The 27537-nt window shown below is 41.3% G+C and overlaps 1 protein-coding gene and 1 long non-coding RNA gene across 4 annotated transcripts; both read left to right on the forward strand.

The window, feature by feature from the left end:
• The first annotated feature begins 481 nt into the window (after positions 1 to 481).
• LOC127774773 (uncharacterized) lies at positions 482 to 6567 on the forward strand. 3 transcript variants are annotated; one of them, XR_008017813.1, is made up of 3 exons: positions 482 to 604; positions 680 to 782; positions 6350 to 6567. It is a non-coding gene; the product is annotated as an uncharacterized LOC127774773 (long non-coding RNA). The 3 variants fall into 3 exon arrangements; XR_008017812.1 differs by lacking the exon at positions 6350 to 6567 and adding an exon at positions 3075 to 3447; XR_008017814.1 differs by lacking the exon at positions 6350 to 6567 and adding an exon at positions 1642 to 1713.
• A 13424-nt stretch (positions 6568 to 19991) lies between these two features.
• On the forward strand, positions 19992 to 21275 carry LOC127774158 (uncharacterized). Its single transcript, XM_052300441.1, has 5 exons — positions 19992 to 20249; positions 20337 to 20471; positions 20627 to 20719; positions 20795 to 20893; positions 20973 to 21275. The coding sequence occupies exons 1-5, from the start codon at positions 19992 to 19994 to the stop codon at positions 21273 to 21275; spliced, it is 888 nt and encodes a 295-aa protein (XP_052156401.1).
• Positions 21276 to 27537: the final 6262 nt, after the last annotated feature.

A 27537-nucleotide genomic window follows, 5' to 3' on the forward strand; every position in this document is an offset into this window, starting at 1 on the left:
CTGCCTTCGCCGCGTCCCTCGCCGGCTCGCCCAACCCGGAGCTGCCGCTCTCTTGCTCTCCCTCTCTCTCTCTGTCCGAGCAACGACGCGATGCGACCCTGCGCCACCCTCTGCCCGCGAATCCAGCTGTGCCAAGGCTGCACAAAGCCGACACCGTCCCTGCCGATTCCCTGCCACGCCCAGGCGCCGACCACCGCAGCCGCCGTGGCCAACCCAATGTCGCCGCCCCCTGCCAAAGCCGACGCCCGAAGCGACAAGGCGAGACCGACCGCCCCTGGCTCCCTCTGACTACCCCTGCACCCCCTCTGCAATCCCTGCGCATAGCCGACGCTTGCTGCAAGTCGTGTTCCCCGCCGATCACCGCCTGCGCGCGCGAGAGACGCCGAGCACTTCGCGACAATACCCCGCGCTTGCCTCTCGCTCCTCCCTCGCCTATAAATCGAACCCTCGCGCCAGCTAACTCTCCACACCACTGTCAACCTCCACACCCAAAGCCGAAGACCGAAACCCTCTGATTCGCTGGGAATGCCCGCGCCATCGTCACGCCCCGCGTCGGCCGAACAGGGCGCGACCGCCAACCCGCACCCGTCAAGTCGCTGCCTCGGTGAGTCTCGAACCAAACCCTTGCGCCAACATGCTCCTGAGAACCCCATGAACCCATTTCCTCAAGTTATTTTAGGACCTCTTCGCCGGAGATCTACCGCCACCATTGCCGCCGCCGACCGCCTCGGGAGCTCGTCGCCACGCCACCTCGGACTGCCTCCGCCTAAATAGAGCACGGGGTAAGCTTCCTCATAGTCCCAAGGAGCTCCTCCATCCTTTAATGGAGTCGCCGTTCGCCATAGCCGCCGGCCACCATCATCCTGAACCACTGCCGCCGCCTGCCATGGCGCCGCCGTCTCCAACCTCCCTAGGCCGCGCCGCCGCCTCTAGGGTGTTGGCGAGGATTCCCTACAACCTCCCCTAGTCTCCCCGGCCCTTTCCCGAACCATCCCCGCCGCCGCTGGCCGCCGGCGCGCGCAAGCCGTGCCGCCCCCAAGCTCCCCTTCGTTCTCCCGTACTGAGGAAGAAGACAGCGACCTGTTTGCAAATAATAAAAACTCTAGGGTATATACTACAAAATACTGGGTCAATGACATATGGACCCCACAGCTTAAAGTAATTGTGTAACATAGGAATACGCCTTCCCTGTAGGAAAACGTGTTACGAACAGTGCGCTTTAGTTTCTTTTATAAACAAGTTATTAAATCTGAGAAACGGATTTCTGGTAATTATTTATGCACTATAAAATGCTGAAACTTTGGAAAAATCATAGAGAATTCATTTTAACTCCGATTGAGGTGAACCAAAATTTGTTAGATTCATAATATTGTTCTCTTTAAGACTGTACACTCAAAACTATAAGCACTGTTGTGAAAATTTTCACTAATTTAAATTTGAATAGTAAACTTCGTATTTACCGTACTTTAAATATTAGAAACACGATAACTTGCACATACAACATCGGATATAGGCGATTCTTTATCCTAAATTTATATTAAATCACCCTCTATACACTGAACACGTTCATGCACCATGCATCATATTTTATCTTGGAGTTTTATTGGATGTTCATTTGAATGAACATTTAAATTTAAATAGAGGCCGAATCGATTGTTGCCGTTGACGAGAGTGTGCAGGACCAAGAGTTATTTGAGGAACCAACTTAGCAAGGCAAGTCCTATTCAATTTCTCCTTCGATCATGTTGAATCCTATATTTTCGCAACTGCTTTACTATTTTATAAATTGCATGCGATGTTTTATAAAAATAGGGTATTGGTAGAATGACCTATTTGCTGCATTTCCTACCTTGATACATTGATTATCCTTACTGTTGAAGCACTAGGATGGGTGTTTATGTGGTGCTATCCAAGCACCAACGTGGGTATATTCGAGCTACTAATATAGCTATTGCTTAGCCATGCTTAGAAAATTTGCGATGGTTCTGAACAACATGACATTCACTCTTTCAAATGGGTTATTTCAAAATATTGTACAGAGCGGTTACCTCTATTGTTTGTGAAAACTGAACAAATGAAAATGATGGTTTTTTTGACTTGGGCGGCAAGTGGTGTGCATATGGTGCTAGTTGCACACCGATAGGGGGAGTGTTCGCCTGAGTCGATTAAGGACCAAACTATGTATCACCAACTAAGTATACCGTGCAACCACATGTGTTGTTATGGGACGACCTTACCTTACTAAGTTGTTTATTGTCTAGCCTTGCATTTTGGTAGGCCGGAGTAGTATGAGTTATGTTGTGTGTATTAATGATGATGTTATTGTGTTGAGTTTAACTCAGAGGAAATACCCATGTGTTGGGATACGGCATGGGCGTCTAAGTTTGTCCAATACAACGGTGTAGTGCCTCGTGGAGAACCGGATGGGTTGCCGCCACGGCGTTAGGTTTAAGGTGTGGGCCCGCCACCTAACGGCTCTAGGTCATATGCCTAGTGTGGATTTCCACTCACCGTCACTGATGCAAGGCTAGACTTTAAGCAATGTAACGGCTACGTTGTGACCTCTAGACCGCATTAAATATGTAGAGTGTGGTGGTACCGACGGGTACCGGACAAACTAGAGTAAATCACATCATGTGGGTAAAGCTGTACAAACTCTGCAGAGTCTAAAACTAATCGATTAGCCATGCTCACGGTCATAAGCGACTTGGTGAAATGATACAAGTATAGTGTTGGTGATTTACTAAATGAATTGTGAAATGGGTATGGTGAATATTGGTGATGGTTTTACCCAGTGTGGGCTAAGAATGAATTTGTTACCTGTTGCCATGGAGGGCACAAGGATGATACTATGATGGTACTTATACTGCTACTATTATGGTCTACTCTTTGTTTTAAAAATTATGTTTCAATCTATTATTATTTACTATTGCGAAATAAAATTTGCTTTACGCTAAAAATGAGGCACAAATATAGCCATCCTTGATCTCAGCTTGCAATAGTCCTAGGTTTCCCAAGGTTTGGGTAGGACTTGCCAATACCTCGTGTATTGACCCACCTCTTGTTGTTTTTAGTCTCGTTTGCAGGAAACGGGTGTTCCTTCTGTTACCGGAGTTTCTAAGGATGGTTCTTTCTAGGGTGATTCCTAGTCAGTTGCTTGTGTGGTTTGGTAGATGGGCATACTGAAGAACTTATGTATCTTTATCTTTTCCGCTGCGTTTAAACTCTTTTATTTGGCCAGTCGGCCTAACTACTATGTAAGACCTTTGCACTGCTAAGTTATGATAACCATTTCATCTATTTATATGTCAAGTATGTTGTATGGATGTGATAGCAATGTTGTGGATGTGTGTGCTAGCCACTGATCATGGGACTAGTACAGTGTACGCTCCAGGTATTCGGGAATTCCATCTCTGGGTGCCGATAGCCTTGGTATCAGAGCCATACTGACTGTAGGAAGCCCTAGATAGAACAGTCGTTGGAATAAGGACTTATTTTTTAAAAAAACTATTTTAGTTGGAAAAAAATATTCTGTGAAAATTTTAGGACATTTTTCTGCTGCTCTTATCCCTCTTAGAAAATCTCTTCTTACCTAAGTCATTCTTTTCATTTAAACATTTCCAAAGAAATTTCCTGAAAATATGTATTTTAGTCTTCTCTTACCTCATTCAAATCAGTACCCAATTTATTTTGAAATATATTGTATAAGTTTTCCGTAAGCGACTTAATATGTTTGCGAAAATACATTTCTAAAGTTATCCTAAAAATCAAGGTTTCTGATATTTTCAAAAGTAAAACTTGATAGAACAGATAGGCCGAGTATTCTTATTCTTACCTCCTGCTGAACACCACTAGTACATCGATGGATGTTTTAAACTTCACACCTTAGTTGCAAATTTGATAGCTAGGTTCGCAGCCATGGAAACAAATAATTCGGTTAGGACAAGGATTGATGTAATGGTTGATTGTCTGTTGTGCTTTGTGCTTGCTTCATAGGGTAACATGTTTATTTAGTACACGACATGCAGTACAAAAATTTAAGAGCCATCAAGATAGGACCGAAAATCCCATGGAACACTAGTGCATATGCTTGCTGTCCTGGAACCAGTATGTTTAGATTTTACCAGGAATGGTTTAGACGTCCAAAAATCTTGCAATAACTCTTTATTGGGGCAGACAGCATACTGACCCAGCTGGATACAAAACTAGCTAGTTTGCTTAATTGTTGCACACTCATAGCAGTACCACATTGTTCCAATAATCACTATTAGTGTAGATGGCAGCCACAAGAAATTAGTGCACCCCTAGACTCCTGCTTTCATTTTAAAATAAAATCTTTTACCTACTTAGGAGATATTTGCTTAACATACCTTTAGGTGAAAAGAAAAGTCCTCTCCTTAGTTTTCTCCTTAGTTTTCGTTTCAGTAAAACTAAAGTATTCATTGCCTTTTTATCTGCAAAACAAAATTCAAGTGATTTGAAAAGGAGCATTTTTCAAACGTTCTTCCAAAGCCAATTTAGAAAACCATTACCAACCTTTGTTTCAAGATATATCTTCCCATGATTTTAGTACTCTTGATTGCATCATCTTTTTTTGAAAAAAGAAAAGGGCAGCTCTAAAAACATTTATAAATGGTATCTTCCCAAATAGATAATGTGAAAATTTTTGGAAAGTTCACTTTTGATTCATCAAGAAAAAAAAAAGAAGAGAGGAACAAGGTTTTGCTACCATTTCAAAAAGAAATTCATTGTTTACAAATTGTAGTTTTCCTATATAGCCTTTCAAAAAGTATATTGGTTTGCTCTTTTTTTTGAAAAAAAAAAGATGTTCCAAAATGTTTTCTTTTCGGGATGTTTTTCAAAAAGTCTATTTATAAATTTTGACCGAGAAGCAAGTTAACTTATTTCAAATATTTTTGTTTAAAATGAATTTCAAAGGTTAAGAAGAAAAAAAAATCTATTTCACGATCATGCTTTTGAAAAACTTTTTGCAAAACACATCAATGGTTTTGAGTTTTGATGAAAACAAAAGGATTGTGAAATTTTATTTAAAAACCTGCCACCATTTTCTGAATTCTTTTTCATAAAAAAAACATGTATAGAACGTTTTCCTTTAGTCGTACTTGCGAAAAGTATTTTCTAAACCATGGTTTATACAAAACCAAATATGTGTGGTAACTCTCATATTGTCAAATATTTTCAGCAAAACTTGTTTTACAAATCTAGTCCATGGCACTTGTTTTGCAACAAAGCATACATGCACCGACTCTGAGTTTTGAGGTTTTCCAAAATAAAATTCCTTAATCTTTCTTGATTTAAAATAAAATAAAATGGAATTAAAAGCAGTGTCTATACGTCACTGTCTACTATTTTACAAACAAGTGGTTTTCAAACAACATGTATACTATATCTAGAAATAAATATTTTAAAATCTTTCCCTTGAAAAATTATTCTAGAATTCTATTTGATTTGCAAAAAAAAAGCTTTATTTACAGCCACATTGAAATTACATTTTTTTTTACTGGTATCAAATGGAAAGGTAGTCATCTCTTTCGTCCTGTCACACTTGATATATCAGCTAGCTAAGCACATAAGCCCAGGATATGATGCACTAGGGTGAAATAGATTTTGTCATAAATCAATTAGTCACGCAAGTGAAAAAAAAAAAACTTGAGCAAGACATAATGCGATGACTGTGTGTTGTTATGTTTGGTTGCCTGCCACTTTTCTTCTTTTATTTCCTATTGGTTCTTTCAGTAAAAAGAGAAAACATCAGAGAATGCACCTACTGAAAAGCTTGCCTACCCCTTTGAAATAATACCTTCCTACCACCCAGTGTGTAGACCGCATTCAATATGTAGAGTGTGGTGGTACCGACGGGTACCGGACAAACTAGAGTAAATCACATCATGTGGGTAAAGCTGTACAAACTCTGCAGGGTCTAAAACTAATCGATTAGCCGTGCTCACGGTCATGAGCGACTTGGTGAAATGATACAAGTATAGTGTTGGTGATTTACTAAATGAATTGTGAAATGGGTATGGTGAATATTGGTGATGGTTTTACCCAGTGTGGGCTAAGAATGAATTTGTTACCTGTTGCCATAGAGGGCACAAGGATGATACTATGATGGTACTTATACTGCTACTATTATGGTCTACTCTTTATTTTAAAAATTATGTTTCAATCTATTATTATTTACTATTGCGAAACAAAATTTGCTTTACGCTAAAAATGAGGCACAAATATAGCCATCCTTGATCTCAGCTTGCAATAGTCCTAGGTTTCCCAAGTTTTGGGTAGGACTTGCCAATACCCCGTGTATTGACCCACCTCTTGTTGTTTTTAGTCTCGTTTGCAGGAAACGGGTGTTCCTTCTGTTACCGGAGTTTCTAAGGATGGTTCTTTCTAGGGTGATTCCTAGTCAATTGCCTGTGTGGTTTGGTAGATGGGCATACTGAAGAACTTATGTATCTTTATCTTTTCCGCTGTGTTTAAACTCTTTTATTTGGCCAGTCGGCCTAACTACTATGTAAGACCATTGCACTGCTAAGTTATGATAACCATTTCATCTATTTATATGTCAAGTATGTTGTATGGATATGATAGCAATGTTGTGGATGCGTGTGCTAGCCACTGATCATGGGACTAGTACAGTGTACGCTCCAGGTATTAGGGAATTCCATCCCCGGGTGCCGACAGGATCCATTTGTTAGATCATTTAGAAACACGTACGGGTTAAATGAGATATAGAAAGTTCGGTCATAGGTTTTGAGATATACTTTGTTGGATGACTAAATATATTGCCGAGCTATAGGATGAGTTGTTTTAAAATGTATCGAAGTTTAGATGGGATTGTTTTTAAATTATTTTAGGCCCAAGAACTGCAGCCAATTCAGTTAGGTGGACATTACGGACAACCGAATTTGTAGTATAGTTTAGTACTAAATGGGAAATATTTGAGAAGGTATTATCCTTATTTGAGAAGGTAGAAAACTTGATTGTCTTAGAACGAATACTTATTTGAGTATCGTTTTGAGAGGACGACTGTAGATGGGCTCAAGACTGATATCATATGTGGGAGTATCGTTTTGAGAAGATGATTGTGGATGGGCTCAGGACGGATACCGTGTGTGGAGTATTGTTCTGAGAGGACGATCGTGGTCTGGATTGATTAATTCTATGGTGTTTTCGGTAAAGCAAAAGTTATACGTCTTTCTTATACCGAAAACAGGGGACATGTGTTTGTACGATAATTTGGCTTATAGTTATCAGATTGGTTTAGAATAGATGATACAACTGTCAAATGATTCACTTGAAAAATCTACTCAGTTTACAGGTGTAGGAAATTGTGATGCGTCGGTCATATGTGCTAGTATTGACTAAATGAATATGGACCGATGTAGTTTACAGTATTGTTGCCTGTGCAAGCTGATTGCATATATATGCATATGTATATTTGGTTTTTATGCAGGCTACAGAAGCTATACAGGGCGTGAACGTCACGTTACGTTAATCACGGAGGCAGGTGATTATCCCTAATTGGGTGATTAAGTGGCAAGGGAATACTTCGTTGCTCCTGCAGATGGAAAGTCAGGTGTCGTATTTACTGAGCCAAAGAGTCTTCATCGTCATCGAGCGAGCCAGGGGCTCAGACGTGCGGCTGTGATGGGAGTGCTGCTTGCGTGGATGTGATGGTATTCGCTGGATCCAACCATCGCGTGGCATCTGCGTTGAGAGCAGGGCTGTGGCGACCGAGCCAAGCCGCGTGCGATATTATTTATCTAGTTAGAAGATAAAGAGTTTGTTGGATCGAATTGTTTCAAATATTCCGGTAAACCATCATTGCATATTGCGTGGGACCGAGTAGACATGCCAAAAGATCAGGGCAATTAGCTATATATATTGGTCCACGGTAGAATAGAAGGGAACCCAATTTCAAACTAATATTCATCTCTTTTACTTTTTAGTTCTTTTCTATTTTGTTTTTATGGCTGAGTTCTAGCAACCCTAGAATTTGGTTAATATTTGCCCTTTTGCGTTGAAAAACGGTCGTGCTTCTCCATGAAAGCGAGAAGGTTATCCTTTGCTAGTTTGCTCGGAAACTAGTCGTTCGTCGTCACGTAAGTATGATATTATCTTCTTTACTAATTTGCTCGTAAATTAGTCGTGTGATTCCACGAAAGCGAATTAATCTTGAAATCGGTTTCACTAGCCTATTTTGATTTATCGATTTTGGCGACTCTGTTTAATGCACCGCAAATCATTAGGTGATCTTGTGTTGGCAAAAAAAAAGCGTCAACAAAACCTTATGCAACTAACAATCAAGCTGAGTACGAAGCAGTTCTCAAGGGGTTGCAGTTGCTTATGGAAGTTGAAGCCCACGCCGTGGAGATAATGGGGGATTCTTTGTTGGTGATCAGTCAATTGGCAGGGGAATATGAATGCAAAAATGATGCGTTGATGATCTACAACGAGAAATGCTGGGAATTGATGAATAGTTTTCGGCTGGTGATTTTGAAGCATGTCTCTCGGGAGCAGAACGTTGAAGCTTATGACTTAGCTCAGGGGGCATCATGATACAAGCCGATGGTGAAGGATGTTGAGGTGGAGGTAGCCGCAATCATAGCCGATGGTTGGAGGTATGATATTTATCAGTATTTACAGAATCCATCTCAATCGGCTTCACGAAAATTGCGCTATAAGGCCTTGAAGTATACCTTATTGGATGATGAGCTGTATTATTGGACGATTGATGGAGTATTGTTTAAATGTTTGAGTGCCGATCAAGCTAAGGTTGTGATGGGCGAAGTACATGAAGGTATTTGTGGTACTCAATAATTGGCTCACAAGATGAAGTGGTTGCTTTGGTGCACAGGGTATTTTTGGCCGAACATGTTAGAGGATTGCTTTTAATATTACAAAGGATGTCAAGATTGCCAAAATTTGGAGCAATTCAGAGAGCACCAGCATCGGCTATGAATCCTGTCATCAAACTATGGCCGTTCAGAGGATGGGGAATTGATATGATCGGTCAGATTAATCCACCTTCAAGCAAGGGACATAAGTTTATATTGGTGGCGACCGATTATTTTACCAAATGGGTGGTGGCAGTTCCATTGAAGAAAGTTGATTCTGGGGATGCAATACAGTTTGTCAAGGAGTATATTATCTACCGATTTGGGATTCCTCAGACTATTACAACAGATCAGGGGTCAATCTTTGTATCTGATGAATTTGTTCAGTTTGCCGATAGCATGGGTATGAAGTTGTTGAATTCTTCACCATATTATGCACAAGCTAATGGGCGAGCTGAGGCATCTAACAAGAGCTTGATTAAGTTGATCAAAAGAAAGATTTCTGATTTTCCTCGGCAATGGCTCACAAGGATGGCCGAAACATTATGGTCTTTTCGGATGGCTTGTCACGGATCGGTTCAAGTCCCTCCTTATAAGCTTGTTTATGGACATGAGGCAGTTTTACCATGGGAAACTACAATCGGCTCAAGGAGAGTAGCTTTACAGGATGATTTAACAGCCGATAAGTATTACAATCTTATGGAAGATGAAACAGAAGATCTAGTTCAATCCAGATTGAGAGCCCTTGCAAAGGTGACTAAGGATAAGGAACGAGTTGCTCGGCATTATAATAAAAAAGTGGTGCCAAAGTCTTTTTCTGAAGGGGAGCTAGTCTGGAAATTGATCTTGCCAATAGGAACTCGAGATAATAAATTCGGCAAGTGGTCACCTAATTGGGAAGGACCGTTTCAAATATACAAAGTTGTGTCCAAAGGGGCTTATATGTTGCAAGGACTTGATGGTGAAGTTTATGGACGAGCGCTTAATGGCAAGTATCTAAAGAAATACTATCCAACTGTATGAATTAACTCATGATCGGCTGATGGTTGCCGATACATGTTAGCCGATGTGTTGACATCGCCTTGAGATGGCCGATATATATTATATCGCCCTTATTGGTTTTTTCTTATCATAATCGGTTGTACTTTGCCGATATATGATGGCCGATATAGATTATATCGTCCTTAGTGTTTTTTTTCTTATCATAATCGGTTGTGCTTTGTCGATGTATGATGGCCGGTATTTGATATATCACCCTTAGTCCAAATTATAATTTTATCAATGCCTTCAACATTGCAAAATTAGGGGGGCAAATATATATAAAAAGTATGGATTTCAAAAGGAAAATTCAAGAGTGATGAACCCTGAGCTCCACTTGAGATACTCAAGGCTGTTGTTGGCCCGATCTTTCGGTGAGTTAATGATAACTACGATTTTGGGAGAAGCATTGACGACCCGACTACAACCGTACTAGATGTTGTTGTGTTGCGCCTTAGCGATCGATACACCTCTCCGTGGGTTGTTGATCTTGCCGGTGCAGATCAACCTTATTCCTGCAAGCAAATTGAAGAAACAAGCAAGAACAAGATAAAAGCAATCTGATTTGCAGATAGGAATTCAATACCAATGATAAGTTTGGGGTTCCGTAACGAGCAAACCGGCGATCTAACCGACCATGGGATTACCCGGCAAAGTAGCAAAGCTAAACTTTAATCTAAACAAAACCCAAGAAACTCTAGAGGGGTACCTAACTATTTAAGGAGGTGGGAAGACCTCTAGGTCGTCCTCCACCTGGTTGGGGCGCACCCCACATGGGCCCTACATGGGCCGGGGTCCCAAAAATAGTTACAAGCCCAAAGGCCCATGACAGGTGATGCAGCACCTTGTTTCTTCATCTGCGGTTGATTAGGATGGAATTTGGTGATGAGGCTGGATCCGTTGGAAAGAGGACTCTAAGAGCTTTCCATCAAGTACTCACAGGCCGAAAATGGAGCTCGTATGCAGATTCGGCGGCCGTTTGAAGTCAGCAGTGTAGCACGTGGCCGAATCGGATTCCAGTACTTGGAGGACTTGCACTTGATATCTTGTTGTTCATCCATGATGTGAGCAACGGATGTATCCATAGTAGCCATGGTCACATCATCCTCCCCTTCTTCACGGAAAACCATCCTCGGTTTTTCCATATGGTGCTCTTCACATAGTCCATTCAAAATAACATGTTTCATCCAATCAAAACCAGAGAAACTCGAAGTAGTGTGATTAGCAATAACATGTTTCTCTAAATCCGAACAAATGAAAACTCTATGCACCAAATATATTCGTCTATCGTTATATTTGCCAAAGATATGAAAAATAGCATTAGTTAGACATGGCAAATCAGAGTTAGCAAATAATTTCTCCTCCAAATTATTGAGCTCACAAAAATCATCAAACTGAACATAGCCCAAAGTATTTAAAGAAGTTATCAATTTACGTTCCTCAACATCATTAGCAATGTGAACAACATGCTTAAAATCAGCACACAAAGAAACACTAGAAATAGCATTTTCATTCACTAGTTGTGGCATGGATATAAGTGAAGCATTATCACACAACTCTTCTTTATCACAAGGAACAACAAGTAAATCAACTTGTGACAAAGACAAATCAGAAGTAGTTTCCACCAAAATTTGCTCTAGATTAGCATGGATAGTGGAGAAATGTGACAAGGGAGAAGCACACTCACCTTGAGTAATATCAGCACCATTTAATTTACCTTTTATGCCCTCTTCAGATAATGTAGGTGCACCAGTCTTCTCTTCTTCCTTCGTGAGCGATGGAGATGGCATCTCGATCATATTGCTCTTCTCCTCATGGTGAATGTACTGAGCTCCCTGCAAAATGTCAGTAATAGGAGGCACAAGAATAGATTGTTTCTCCCTTGGGTTCATTAAAATATTACTCTCAACACTGCAAGCAAGCATGAACAAGTGGCTTATATGATTATATGTCACGTTAATAAGCCCAGCCTGAATATCAGAATTAAGCCCTCTAAAAAATCTATTCGTTGTGTTCTCATTGCTTTCTTTTAAACCACTATAAGTGATACAAATTTTAAAGACATGAAAGTACTCCCGCACGGTTTTGTCACCTTGTTTTAGATGTTCTAATTTCTCAAGGAGAGTATGTTTATAATATGAAAACACAAAATTTTTTCTCATCATTGTTTTACATTCATCCCAAGTTTCAAGCTTATTGCCAACAATATACCACCAAAAAGATGTAGAACCAGTACACTTATTACTAGCAGCCTTAATCATTTGAGCATTAGAGAAATCATACTCATCAAATTGTTTGTCTACTGCTAGCTCCCAATTAACATAAGCGGCGGAATCATAATTACCATAAAAAACAGGCAAATTAGATTCTACCCTTGCAAGATCATTATCATGTACCTTATATGCAAAGCGTGAAGAAGACGATATATCTCGTTGATGGTGAAGAAGTCGATGTTGAGCATGACCATCTCGTTTCCCCTTTCACAACCCTGCCATGGTTAGTAGCAAGCAAGAAACATACACAAATATATGCACGCTCCTATCAACTACTAGGTAGTGGCAGCTCAAATACCACACACACTCAAGCTTTTAACTAAGCTCTTACAAGTTCTTACCAAAGCAAGCGGAAAGGTGACATACACTGACTCAACCAAGCACCCCAATGGAGGTTGGATGTATCAATGCCTTGGCAAACACTTGCTGTACGGCTGTAATCAAATCTGTAGAGCTCTAGGTAGGCTTAAAATATGTAGCGAAGGAAAGCAATGGTTCAAATCAGAGAATGCAAAGTTGAATAATGGTTCAAAGTCAAGTACCGTACTGGTCCTAGGCTAGAACGTACTAGAGACGCGAGCCTAGACACAAACGATACCATAAGATAGCACTAGGAACAACTCATGCACAACTCTGATATATGAAGTTCAGCTCAAACATAACAATATTTTCTCTTTTCTTTCTTTCTTCTTTCTTTTTTTCTTTCCTTTCCTTTTCTTTTCTTTTTTTAGGGTGCGGCTTTTCTTTGCTTTTCTTTTTTTTGATTTTTTTTACAAAAACAGATTCAAGGACCTCAATGTAAGGCTACAGGGACTCAAACGTAAATATAAAAATTACAGGGACTCAAATGTAAAAGTCTAAACCCAAAATTAAAATTATACAAAAATAGAATGCTGAATTTATGCCGGTTCCATTTTTCCAAACAGATATCGAAACCGACACCAAACAAATATTCACCAAGGTGTTTGACACAACTCGGAACCGTAAAAGGGAGGGAGGGAGTCGGACTCGGCCAAAGGGGTGAGTGGGAGTCGTCCAGGAGGTGGAGTGGATGGCAGCCGAATTTGGTGTATGGGATAAAAAGGAAACCGATTTTTAACCAATCCAATCTACTATATCTTTCCAAAACAAACTTGACTACTTCCAAAATCAGATATGGTAATTCACCTTCCTCCTCTCGTGCAGGACACAGGCACGGCCAAAACAGAAGCACAGCAGTCAGCAAACCCAAGATGCAACTCAACAACTACAAAACCAACCGGTAAAAACTTTTGAAAACTACAAAAATAGAATCGTGGCAGCGAGCCGATTCCGTTTTCGTAGGTCCCGACGACAACAGATACATGGAGGTGATGATGACTGTGGTACAAAACGTGACCAGAACTCGAAACTTTAAACGAACTAGACGCTAACACCAGCAACTCGACTCGACGATGTAATACAAAACTCAACAAAGCAAAAACTGATAAAAACAATGCAATGTCACAATATGGCTAGGTACAGGACAATTTTTTTCTATCGATTTTCTGGTTATGGGTAGATAAAACTCACCGAGCAACGAAAGCTCTGATACCACCTGATGAACCCTGAGCTCCACTCGGCACTCAAGGCTGTTGTTTGGCCCTATCTTTTGGTGAGTTGATGATAACTATGATTTGGGAGAAACGTTGACGACCCGACTACAACCGTACTAGACGTTTTTGGGTTACGCCTTAGCGATCGATACACCTCTCCGTAGGTTGTTGATCTTGCCAGTGCAGATCAACCTTATTCCTGCAAGCAAATCGAAGAAACAAGCAAGAACAAGATAAAAGCAATCTGAATTGCAGATAGGAATGGAGCAAAAATGATATGTTTGGGGTTCCGTAATGAGCAAACCGGTGATCTAACCGATCACGGGATTACACGGAAAAGTAGCGAAGCTAAACTTTTATCTAAACAAAACCCAAGATACTCTAGAGGGTACCTAATTATTTAAGGAGGTGGGAGGACCTCTACGTCGTCCTCCACCTAGTTGGGGCGCACCCCACATGGGCCCTACATGGGCCGGGGTCCCAAACATAGTTACAAGCCTAAAGGCCCATGACAGGTGACGCAACACCTTGTTTCTTCATCTGCGGTTGACTAGGATGGAATTTGGTGATGAGGCTGGATCCGTTGGAAAGAGGACTCCGAGAGCTTTCCATCAAGTACTCACGGGCTGAAAACGGAGCTCGTATGCAGATTCGGTGACCGTTTGAAGTCAGCAGTGTAGCACGTGGCCGAATCGGATTCCAGCACCCTTGCACTTGATATCTTGTTGTTCATCCATGATGTGAGCAACGGATGTATCCGTAGTAGCCATGGTCACATCAAAGAGCAAGTTTTCACCACAAGCAGAAAGTTATATATTGCATCCCAAAAGTTAAGTTTGCAAATTTAAAGTTGGAATTACAAGATTTAGCTCATCTGACATGTATTTTTTTATGGCTGATATTGCCCTTTGCTTAATCCGATCTACTTCGTCTATGATTTGGACATCGAATGCATCAGTGCTTAGGATCACCTTTCGAGATTTGGTCAGATCGGCCAAGTGCTTGCTAGATGCCTTCAACTTTGACTTCTGATCCTCAATGGCTTTTGGCAAGTCTGCAAGCTTTTGCTGTTCAAGGGCGATTTGTGCATTGCACTGCTCTAACTCAGCCAGGAGTTCTATTTTTTTAGCATTAAGCTAATCAATGATAGTTTGAGTTGAATCTAGACCAGCCTCCAATTCATCAAGCTTGGCCTTCTCTTCATTCATAGAAACCCTGTTGGCCTGGATGGTTGCCTCAAGATCTCTTCTTTCACGCCGATCGGCAATCCTCCTTTGGGCTTTTTCAAGTTTAAGCCGATGCTGCTCAAGGTTGGCTGCTGGAGTAAGGGCATCGGCTAGCTCATCCGGGATCTTGTCATGGATTTCATTGAGTCTGTCTCGGATGGATCCATAGCTTGCAATCAAGGTTTCTAGAGAGCCTTTAAGCCTTTTTGAGATGTCTAGTAGAGTTGACTTGATATCATCGGCTAAGGGCACCAGAGCTATGCTTGTTGTTTCTTCCGCTTTATCTAAGAATGGCCAGATATCAAAAGAGAACATGTCGGCTAAAACTTGAAAAAGAGAAACATTGGGACTATCAGTTAAGTAAAAATGATGGCAGCCGACATGATTTGTAAACTTAAGGTATATACTTACAGGGACAGCATGAGCTGGTGCTGCCACTTCTTCTTTTTCCTCCACATGGTGACTGCCTGCAACCGATGGAGTTGGCTCGCTAGATTTGGAAATTGGGGTTGGAGGACGAATAGGCTGAAAATACAAGTACAAATTAGCATCGGTTATTTAAAAAAGTGAGAGAGGAAAGTTGATGAGGTTTAAAAATCAATCTTTTTCTGCATCGGTTTGAAAATACAGCTGGTGCTTGTGGCTTCTTGGAAGCAATCTTTTTCTGCAAGAAAATCAAAGTTGAGAATTGGTATAAAGGCATAATAGACTTAAGCTGAAGATTGAAAACATGCACATACTCTTGGTTTGTATGTGGGACGTACTGGAGGTGATGGCGTTCTTTGAGTTGCAGGTGGATCGGCTAGAGGAGTTTGTTCCCTTGTTTCACTGACATGTTCAACCGCTTCATCCACATCTTTTGCCATTGTTTCACCCTTCAGGAATTCTGCTACATCCGAATCTATGGCTGGCAATTCATCGGCAGTGGTCTTTTGCTTCTTGGGTTTCTTCTTTGCAGCCGATGGTGCAGCAGCCGATTTTGCTCTCTTTTTTCTGCCAGCATCAGAGGCTATCGGCAGACGGGGCATGCCATGCAGCAGTGTTGAAGTCTTGGGGGCATTGTAGCCGATGACCGGAGGAGATAGTCCACTACCATTGAGCAGTAGCCCTGGGGCATATTGGATCTCTACACCGCTGTTGCTATGATGAGGAGGAGAATATTCTGTTGTCTGCAAGAGAGAGAATTTGCACAAGGTCAAGATTAATTCATCGGCTTGTAGTTAACATAATTGACAAAGGAGAAGATTCTTACTTGAGGGACGGCTTAGGGAATAGATCTAGATACATTGAAGACGATTGGTGAAACCGATGTTTTTTCCACTCTATCCACCATCGGTCAAAGGATGCACTTCTCAACATCCTTAGCTTGATATTGTTGATGATGCCTAGGGGTGGTCCTTCTATGTTCAGCAGCCGATCCATCATAAGTGGTGATGTGATTTCTCCTCTACTGTGGATCTTATCGGCAAAGAAGTGATTTCTCCTCTACTCTGGATCTTATCGGCAAAGAACAAGCTGATCGGCAGTTGAACCATGCCGAATTGCCTTGCAGCACTTGTCGGATGATAGAACTCATATGTCATTTGGATTTTTTTGCCTTGATGGATGCCAACAGGAAGGATGCAAGGACGATGGCTGCTAAGAATACTTCTCTAGATTTGTCATATTTTTCGGAGTTGATCTCATCAAACCGAAAATCGCCTCGTAGCTTACAAGTGCCATGTCCTTCGTATGCAAACTAAATTCTAGTGTTTTTGGGAAACCCATCGTAAAAGTTGTTGAACCACTCTCTGAAGGGTTCAGCCGATAGCTTGGATGCAATGCTAACCGATGCCGCTTCTCCAAAGGACCTGCATCGGCATGTAGTGATTCTTTCTCCATCATCATCGATGATCGGCTCAAATCTTGGAAATCTTGTATCGGCTAATGGTGGCCGATTGACAACCATCCTGGTGTGCAAGTTTAGCCAGATCTGCAGTAACCACTAGGGACCCCCTGTGCCGATTGATACTCCAGAGGCCATCTTGGTTATGGCAGTGTTCAGAGTTTGGTACAGATAGCCTAGCAGATACTTTCCAAGGGGAAATTGTTTCTTGTCTACCAAATTCTTGGCTACATGTTGCCAGTTTGTAGTAGGACCACAACTTGGACCATGAAAAAAGAACTTCTCAAGCCATATCATGAGGAAAGCTGCATGCTCCCTTGCAAAGATCGGCCTAGTACCCATGTTCTTGGCAACATAGCCTGACCAACCGCCTATGCTTCTGATTTTGAACTCATGGGTGGATTGGATATTCAAGATGTTCAGGTTAGCCGATGAGGTCACATCTAGGCCAGTAATCATTATAACATCCAAAAGAGTTGGAGTCATCGGTCCTTGAGAGAAAAGGAAGGTATTCATGGCTGTGGACCAGAAGTAAGTGGTAGCTACCATCATGGACTCATCTTTTGCCATGTCTGCTGCAGTTAAAGCCAAGGCTTGGGATATGCGGATTTCTTCCCAGTGGGTTAACTTTCTAGCTGACATCCTGTTATACCAAGCGGGCCAGCTGTTTTCGGCCGATGGCTAAGATTTGAAGGTGTTCTTCCATAGGCTTAGATCCGGTTAGCAAATCTAAAGGGGATTCAGTTGGTTTCTCCATTGATGAACTCTGTGGGGACTGGGTTACCAATTGGGCCAAGGAAAAACTGGAACTCATCGGTTATACTAGGGACTGCGACTTGATGAGAGAGATGCTACAGAAGGAGGAAAATCGAAGATTGAGCAGAAGAAAAACCAATCTTGCACGGAAAAGAAAGGGGATTAGCCGATGGGTACTTACCTCGACATCCTCAGAGGTTGATGCGCTCGGAGGACTAGCGGAGGTTGACATTGTCGGCGATGAGGAGTGGAATCACATTAGTTACAATTCCAGAGGCCCAAGACAAGTGATGCAGCACCTTATTTATGTGATTGCGGCCAAACGACATGGAATTTGGCAATGAGGCTGGATCCGTTGGAAAGAGGGCTCCGAGAGCTTTCCATCAAGCACTCACGGGCCGAAAACAGAGGTCGTATGCAGATTCGGTGGCCGTTTGAAGTCAGCAGTGTAGCAGGTGGCCGAATCGGATTCCAGCACTTGGAGGACTTGATCTTGATATCTCCTTGTTCATCCATGATGTGAGCAATGGTTGTATCCATAGCACTACTACAAAAACGGCCTGTAGAGACGTTCTGTAAGAGACGGCTAAGCACGTCGTCCCTATTAAAGCCCATCTCCCACTTTGCCTCTTATGTAGATACGCTAATTACGGACAGGATAATAGACCGTCTCTACAATCACATTAATCAGCGCCAAACAATTTGGTAGGAATTTTTTTTCACTCGTTCCCTCCAAAAAGATCAATCTTTCCAACGTTTTTACCTCGCTCATGCGGATTTTTTTTATCTCCCTTGGAACTCAGAAGTAGTTACGATATTATCTAAGAGAACAAACCCCTCTCCTTCTCTTCTACGATCTGTTCCAATCTTTCCATTAGCTCCACCGTGAAGACAGTGGCCTCTCGCGTATGAGCCCCACGGCCGCCGCCTGTGCCGTCTGGGCTCAGCGCCGCCGGCGACGCCTGGGCTGCGCACCTACTGCCGACGCCATCGCCGCCTGCGCCGTCCGGGGTGAACGCCGCCTGTGCCGCCTAGCACCCACCGTCCACCCATCGCCGCCTGTGCCTTCCAGGCTGCGCGCCGCTGGCGCCGCCAGAGATGCGTGGCCCCCGCGTCATCAGCCAGCCACACGCCCATCGTTTGCCCCACAGCAGCAACATCGACACGCCGCAGATTCATCGGTGATTTTCTTCCTAGTATTGCCCAAATTCCTCAGCCATCGAATCCTGGCAATAGTAGCGATCCTAATTGCAATACTGTTTCTGCACACTTGCACAGCTGATGTTTGATATGTGTTCTGCTTACAGACAAAGTATTTAATTCTTAATTATCTGTTATAGCAACCCAAGTATATTGGGGAAAAAATTTAATGCACAGATGGTTTGTTTTTCCTGTTTGCATCTAATTATTTTATAATATATAGGTGACTGGCATGTAACTTTGCATATTTGTGCAACTGTAATTTGGTCATCGTAGAGGATATTTACAACAGCTAGCAGCTAAGGGAAACATCAGTATAATTTGCAGAACTTGGTGAGTACAATATTTAATTATGTGTGGTCAACTAATTCGAATGCGTATCTTCGAATTTATAATCATGTTTGTCCCAAAATTGGTTGGGAACACAGCATGATCTGAACTTTTTGATGCTCTCTTGGACTCTAGGCTTGTAAGATGTAGACCTACTTAATACTTCAGCAAACATTAGAATTTATACTTTGGTCAATTTAGTTTGATCAGTGGAAAAGATAAATTACCTATAATGTAGCAATAGTATATTCTTGTGATCTCGAAATATTTATAATCAAATAATGCTCCACATAATATCTGGTACTGTTATTTACAGTAATTTATATGAATTGGATTGTTGCTTCTCTGTCCATTATATTGATAGCACCTAATACGATGCATAGTAACTTATTAACAATCAACAATACATCAAACATTGGCTCTCCTAACATTCTAATTCCTCGATGTTATTTTATTTATGTTTTTCAATAATTGAGTACTGGATAAATGAATAGGGACTGGATTAATAAGCCCAGAACAACTGCTGCATATAAAACAGGAGTATCTCAATTCCTAGAATTTGCATTATCTAATGTACCTCAATATGCAAGGGTTATATTGTTACTTATGCACCTGTAACATTCTAATCTGTTTTTTAAATATAGTGCAAATGGCAGCAAGGTCCCAAAGACTGCAAGGCTTGGATTTTTCAGAGAATGGAGTACAGAATCAAGAAATGGTCCCAAATGATCACTATGTTGAAGAACAGAACATAACAAACGCAGAATGGCATTCAAACTGCTATGAGTATCGTAAGCTATATTGTTTATTCGCTTTTAAAACTTGTATGCTTGTGGACTAAATCTTTAAACATGACAGATCCTGATGGCCGCATTAAAAGACGTCGAGGACCAACTAAACTGGCAAATGTTGAAAATCTTCCGGAAGGTGTTAAGATTATTGTCAAATTGGACCGTTTCAATGCACCTTGCTCACAATCTTCTGTAGTTCTTGGATCCTATTTAGGAACACTTGTCAGGAAGCCACATCTAGCTCCACTGAACATTCTTAAATGGAATGATAAACTTTATAAGAGAATATATCATCCAAAATTGATTTCTGAAGTACAGGTATTGCTTGTTTAATTCACATGGTTTTTAGATCATATTTTTATGGTGATTCCTGTATAATCCATTCACTCTTTTCATATGTGCTAGAGAAAGTTTGCAATTGATGGAAGAGCTAAGGATTGGCTTCTCCACCAGTTAGATGGAAAATGGAGGCAATACAAGTCTAATCTGAAGAAAAAGTATTACAAGGCTAACTTACCCATGGAACGAGTATTGCAAACGGTACCCCAAACTGTTAATGAATCTCAATGGCCTACACTAGTTTCTTACTGGTACTCAGAGGACTCTAAGATAAATATGTGTTGAACATTTTAGTGAGTGAACAGCCATCGCTTTGATTTATATCAACTCATTGATGGTATATGTTGTATCATTAGAAAATCAGTGATCAAAACCAAGAGAATGCACAAAATATTAAGCATCCACACACATTAGGAAGAAAGAGCTTTGCAAGAAAGAGGAAAGAGCTGGTAAGAAGTTTAGCATGTATTTCTTCATTCATTATTGCTTCTGTTTCTCATGCACTTGACATGTATAATCTGCAGGAACATGATGGAGTGGAGGTGGACAGAGCAACCTTCTTTGATGAATGCCATAAGACAAAAGATGGCAGATATGTTAATGATGCTACACAAGACAAAATGGTATGACATATTACTTGTTTTTCTTTAACTCTTTCTATAATAAAATACACTATAGTAAGAGTACAATTTTTCCATGTAGAATGAGGTATATATGAAATTGGCTGAGAAAAGAGTAGATGGCCAAGAACTCACTGAAGCTGATTTTGAACAAGCTATGTTAGAAGTGTTTGGAAAGGATCATAGTGGTAGAGTTAGAGGCATGGGTCCAACCATTACTCCAACAAACTATTATGGTGGAAGATTTTCGAATATGTCAGGAAGAAGTGAACAAGGGAGTAGCTCCAGTAATGTAAATGGCTTCATTAGTTTTATGGTATCATATCTTGCTGAGAAATATCCAGAAGATAATTTGATATCTAGGCTGCCACCTTCACTTTGCTAGGCTCATTCCAAGACAAGAGGTATGGGCACAAGATTACTGTTTTTAATGTTGCAACTTATATAGCCATAAGCTAACAAAATAACATATTCATGGATGTATATGTAGGTTGATTAGAACCAAGGAAGTTAGTCATCAAATAATCCTCCATTCTATCCTCTCTTCAGTTTGATCCGAATTTAACCAAGGAAGCCAGCCACCAAATACTGCTCCATCGTCTAGTACTACAGCATCATCTTAGACTTGAAGTGAAGAGGACTGATTTACAATGGCGACTGCATCATTTCGCACTACTTGTTGCATTAGAATTAGCACTTGCTGCTGCCGGAAACATATTTAAGTTTTCTCATCGGGAACAATGTATGGATATTGCTTTTTCTTTAATGCTAAGCTACTAGTGTTGAAAATATTATCAATGTGGTATGATGGTAACTCAGTCTACTGATATTATTGTGTTTATGGATTTTCTGAATGAAATGTTTGGCATATGTGACTAATAGCGCTAGATGCAGGTATTATTTGTTAATTAGACACTGTGTAGAGACGGGTGCACCCGTGTCTATAGAAATGGATATTGTCTCTAGGAGAGAAATAAGTAATATATTAACCATTAATAGAGACGGTTAGAACCGTGCCTAAACAAGACATAAACTGTCTCTATTATATGATAGAGACGGAAGCAACCGTGGCTAAGATCATCAAGTGTCTCTACATGTTTAATCTGAAAATTTGTATTTCAAATTTGGAATGTTCGTAATTTATATTAGAGACGGTCAAATTTAAAGTAGAGACGGTTTTCGGCGTGTCTACAAATTTGATTTGAATTTGTAGTCATGCGTGTAGCGACGGTCCCAACCGTATCTATCGACCGTCTCTAGACATACACACGGCTATTTGAACCGTCTCTAATCGTTTGACATGGGAGTAATGGCAACGCCTATGAGACGGGTGCTAAAACCGTCTCTACCTATAATAGAGACGGGTATAGCCATCTCTACATCACATAAAAACCGTTTCTAGGTGTTGTTTCTGCTGTAGTGTAGTAGCCATGGTCACATCAGAGATAAAGCTCTCAGATAGGCAATTGTATTTATTAATTAGGATATCTTATGTAATTTCCTTAGAGATATGATTGGGCAAAAGTCTGCCGTAAAGACTTATGGTATCTTAGAGTTTGTTAGAGGTAAGAGTCATGTCCGGCAAGGACATATTTTGTATCTCGGGTATAAATATGACCCAAACCCATGTAATCAATGAACACACGTTCAATAACACTTTCGGCGCATCGCCACCCTTTTTACTTTCGTTTTATTTCGATGAGTTCTTGCTTTCGGATTGAGCTGCATCGATCTTCAACTAGAGGTAAACTTGTCATGGCGATTTGTGTTCTCGGGATTAGCACTTCCATCTTTATGACACTCTAATCTTGTTTATGTAATTCGTCGAGTTATCATATATACCATATAATCTCTGTTAGTTTCATTATATAACTTGTCATCGGCTGGTTTTTACTGTTAGAAAGTAGCCGATAGAGTTAAACCTCGTTATTAATTTAGATTATATCATATACTTATCATCTCTTAGGTTTTCATCATCTTGTTTAGATCTTACAATTATCTTTATGCTTAATGCTGCATTGGTTGAGTTCGATCTATTAAGTTCTATCTATAATTTTGATATCTAGCTTGTTTTATGATTATCAATAGAGATAGCATCGGAATTTCAGCCGATCTTACCTGATTTGGCTATTCTTATATCATACTCTTGCTTGTTATGAATCTGCCCTTTATATTAAGATCTTGTCGCATTAAAGTTATATTAAGTTTTTTATTTGATATATCTTGTTTGTTTCAATATCTTAGTATAAAGTAGTATCGGAGTATTAGCCGATACATGCTAGATCTATCTGATCGGCTATGCTATAAACCTCTATATAATCTTTGCTTTAATGTATATTTCGACTTAAGTGATTTATACTGTCTCGGCATGGTGACCGATCTATCCTAATCACTTAGTTTAAGTATATATCGAAGTAAAGACTATATGATGTTAATATCTATAGCCGATTGACTAGATTTAGTTTTATCTTATTTATTCATCATTGTCGATCGATTCAAATATGACGTCGGCTCCGAGATAAATGATATGTCATCGGCAACTAGCCGATCGGCTATCGTTTATGAATTTAACCGTAGTTTTTCTTGTCTTCCTTTCTTGTTGATTACAAGATCAAATCAACTGGCACGCTCATGAACCTAAAGCGAGATTTTAGACCTGCACAGGAGTTAAGCAGATCTTCCAGGCCAGTGTGTGTTTTTTGCACCAACAGGTGTCTAGTGGGGTCCGTTTGTGGGCCACTTGCTTCGGTTGACACATGGGGTCCGCTTCCATCGACCCGTGGACCGTCTCTATGTACTTGGTCTACCGTGGCCCTTTAGGTTGACAAGTGGGGTCCACATGTCAACAGTGCAGCCTTCCTGTCTTTATGGTTGCAAAGCTTAATTATAATAATCCGCAAATCTCCACATAACAGCATTAAACGATAATCATATTTTGATCATACGAACTCCGAATCGACCCGTTCAAGTCTCTTAATGTTTGTTATAACCTAAAGAACCATGTGCCTTTCTTTTTATGTATTGTTATTGCTTATTTATAGGCTTGTAGCTTTGCTTGTGTGCTGCCGGTAGCTTCTATCATTCCGGAGGTTCTCGAAGCGTGGTTCGCGGTTGTCGCCGAAGGCTCGGAAGGCCGTTCCCTCTGAGCAAGGCAAGTCACATCATCCTTGAGCATATTGAATCCCAGTTTATAAAATTATTTTGTTTTAAATTAATGCATAACCGCTTTATTTAAATTTCCACGTTATCACTGTTTTATTTAGCCATGCCTATTTATCTTTGTTATGACCTTATCATTGTTGCTATTGTTTATACCACCTTGTTCACCCTAGGAAAATAATACCCCAACTAGTGGGTACTTATTCATGGTTCCACTAGTATGAATTTAGGTAGATTCTTCGCTGATTAATTAGGCAACATTAGGTGGTTGTATAACTTTAGACTTTGGGAATTCTCATATCATTTGGAAAGTATGGAATGGTTGGCTTATGTTCGAATTGGACACACACCTCTCCCTCTATTCAAAACCCCCAAAATGGATTTAGGCTGGGCTCGAGGTGCGTAGTCGGGTTTTGTTAGTCGTACCTCGGGTACTATAAGGATTAAGCTCGGGCCTCTATTGCAAAGCACTACCGTACTTCCACATGTCTAGTGGGTAAGGCGTAGTTTGTAGCTCAGTCTAGTCATGAACAAAGGTAGACGGATAGAGATGGATGAATTCGGGGCTCGATGGACATCTCTAGGGCAAATGAAGGCAACACGAGCTGCGGCTCGGCAGTCGAGATGTCATGGCACAGGGGCTCAACCTTGGCCTACCAGTCCCGGGATTCCGGCTGTAGGCAGGGTTGGGTCGGTACTCTGGTTTATGGTTAGTATGGGTTGGAAACTATGTCACGGCTTCCGCCCGTATGCCGTGGTGGTATGTGGCAAGTGGTGACACGTGAGGAAGACGTGTCTTGTGGGTAAAGATGTACACCTTTGATCAGAGTATAATCTATTCGAATAGCCGTGCCCTCGGTTATGGGCAAGCCTAGCAATGTACCCAAGTTTGTGGTTTACTTCTTAAAACTTGCTTAACAACTAAAATGTGGAATGGTTGGCCTGGGTTGGCTTGGGACGAACTGGGACCCAGGTCGGGTTGCCAGTTCGGTCTGAATCATCGTAGGCCTTGGGTAAAGGCAGGTTCGTGTGGGTTGACGGCCTTGATTAATAATACTATGTAACTCTAGGATCATTTTTGTAAAATAGCTTTGGGCAACTAGGCGACTTTTAAATGCTGTTTACCGCAAAACCTAGCCCTATATTATTACTTCTTGTACCCTCTTGCATTAATCATGCATCTCTCGGTGTGACTTGCTGAGTACTGTGGTTGTACTCATTCTTGCTCAATCTTTCCCCCCTTCAGTAAGAGAAAGCTTTGGAGAGGAAGTCCTAGGTGGAGTCCTGGCTTATACCCCAATTGAGCGCCTGTGAAGATGGAGCCGTAGGCCCACTAGTCCGCTGTTGTTTATTTCTGTTTGCCAGGCCTTAAGTGCCTATGTAATAATGTAAATATTATTGATATAATAAAGATGTGTCTTTTGTATCAAGTTTGTGTGGTGTACCCCGGCTTTTCCTGGGATGGGGATTAATACATTAGCATTCAGAAAGGCATATTTCCCGGGCATGACAATATTGTATCTATTACATGGGCTACCAAATGACACACACAGAGAGAAACGACTGTTGACGGTCGTTATCGATCAGTTTTGACTGTCAATATTACCAAAATAGAGGAGAGCTAGTGATGTCTGCAATGCATATACAAGTTAGAATAATAATATTCCACTAGTATTAGGTTCACTAACCTTTTGCAGAGAATAACCATAAAGTGGAGGAGAATCGACATCAACTCAAACGATAAATCAATCGGACGATGTCGAGAATCAGACTTATGCATGAATGGGCCAAGAACTCAGAATTGACATAATGAATTGGGCCAAAATTCACAAGTCTACGAAGTGTAGCAATGTAGTAGGCCACTTGCTGAATTTGGGCCAGGTTGGGCCTGCCCCTTGTTCGGCCGAACCAGGGGGTTCGGCCGAACCTCCCCTGGCGCCGTTGGATCCAGGTTTGGGCTGGACGGTTAGAGGGCAATTCCGACCATTCCAACTACCACAACCGTCATTGGCAGCCTATATAAGGACTTCACTCTCTTCACTTCAACAAACACCTCAAGTAAGAGCTCTCTCATATTCTCTCAAGTTTAGTTTAGTATTCTCAATCTAGTGGAATAGGAATAGAGTCCGGAAGTCTTCGGAAGAGTTCAGATATGGCTCTAGTAGCTTTCCTTTCCTCTTTTGTAAGCTTTGTACTTTTATTAGAATACTCTTCTATATACATTTATGGTATTGAAATACTTTCCGAATATATGAATGCCAACTTTATATTATATTCATGGTATACTGAATATACTGCTAGCTTATCTGGGCGATGCTTTGGTGCAAGTATATTGTAATTGCTTATGCAATTACTCTATGTCATGACAATGATATTAGAGTAGTATCTGGTAATTTAGAAGTGGTGTCTAGACTATGGGATATCATTATTTGGGGTTATATGCTGCGGATGAGAGGTGGGCTGCTGATGGTGACAGCTCAGTATGGGTATTCCTCCGTGCGTGTATATAGTCCTAAGTTAATTCCCTGGGGAGGGTACTCCTCCGTATTTAGCCCCGGTTGTATGGTCATGACGTGTTGTCGTAAGGAATTCGACAGCCAGGGGTGGCTTCTCATAGTACCAGGAGGGCATCGGATAGAGGGTATGAGCTAGTATATCGGTTAACTAGAATGTAAATATACTATCAATCAATCTGGGGTGTTAGTCAATACCTTATCAAACATGATGAAGTCCATTGCCGATGGTTCAATAGCTGAGCAGCAGGCTGCAGGCCCGGTTTATTTGTAAGGAGGTGTCTTTCCAAATTATCGGTCTTTGATTACCGATGTTCAGCCATCAACTCAGGCGGTCCCCTCTGTTGCACGAACATCTCAGCCGACGGCACTGGCGTCAACTCCCCTACCTATTCCGTCAGCAATGGCGCCAGGCCAGCCAGTGAACCCTCGTTTGTTAATGAGAGAGCAGCCACAGCATGGCGGGCAGGTTGCGAATCGGCTGACCCAAGATCATGTTGTTGCCACGTTTCTGCCGCCTCAACCTATTGTTGATCCAATACAACAACAGACGATTCAGCAGACACCCCAATTTAGTAGGTTGTGCAACCAATCCAGCAACAGGTCATGCAACCAGTTCAGCAAACACCACCAAGGCAGCAGCCGATTCAGCAGACGCCGTTAAGACAACAAATCGTTCAACCGATCCAGCACCAAGGTTCAATAGCACATCGGCCGGGTTTGCAACGCCTGGTGGTCAGCCTATACAACATTTTCTAAATCAAGTTGTCCCAGAACACTTGGTTCACCACGTACAGCCAGATGGCACAGTAATACCTCAAGTTGTTCCTGAGCATTTGGTACGTAATATCCAGCCGAACCTTCATAATTACCAAGGGGGTAACTTGAACCAATATCAGCCTGCTTCCCCGCAAGCCCAATATCAGCCAGGGGGATTGGCTCAACCTCAGTTTGCGTCTCAGTACGGTCAGTTTT

The sequence above is a fragment of the Oryza glaberrima genome, chromosome 5 (assembly GCF_000147395.1).
Source record: "Oryza glaberrima chromosome 5, OglaRS2, whole genome shotgun sequence".
NCBI classification, from domain to species: Eukaryota; Viridiplantae; Streptophyta; class Magnoliopsida; order Poales; family Poaceae; genus Oryza; species Oryza glaberrima.

What these genes read in the sequence shown, in the direction of transcription:
- LOC127774158 (XM_052300441.1), top strand. Translation starts at nt 19,992, where the DNA reads ATGACAGATCCTGATGGCCGCATTAAAAGACGTCGAGGACCAACTAAA. An exon ending in TGGAACGAGTATTGCAAACG is followed by an intron (nt 20,472 to 20,626) that starts GTACCCCAAACT and finishes TTGTATCATTAG; the next exon opens with AAAATCAGTGATCAAAACCA. An exon ending in CAAGAAAGAGGAAAGAGCTG is followed by an intron (nt 20,720 to 20,794) that starts GTAAGAAGTTTA and finishes TATAATCTGCAG; the next exon opens with GAACATGATGGAGTGGAGGT.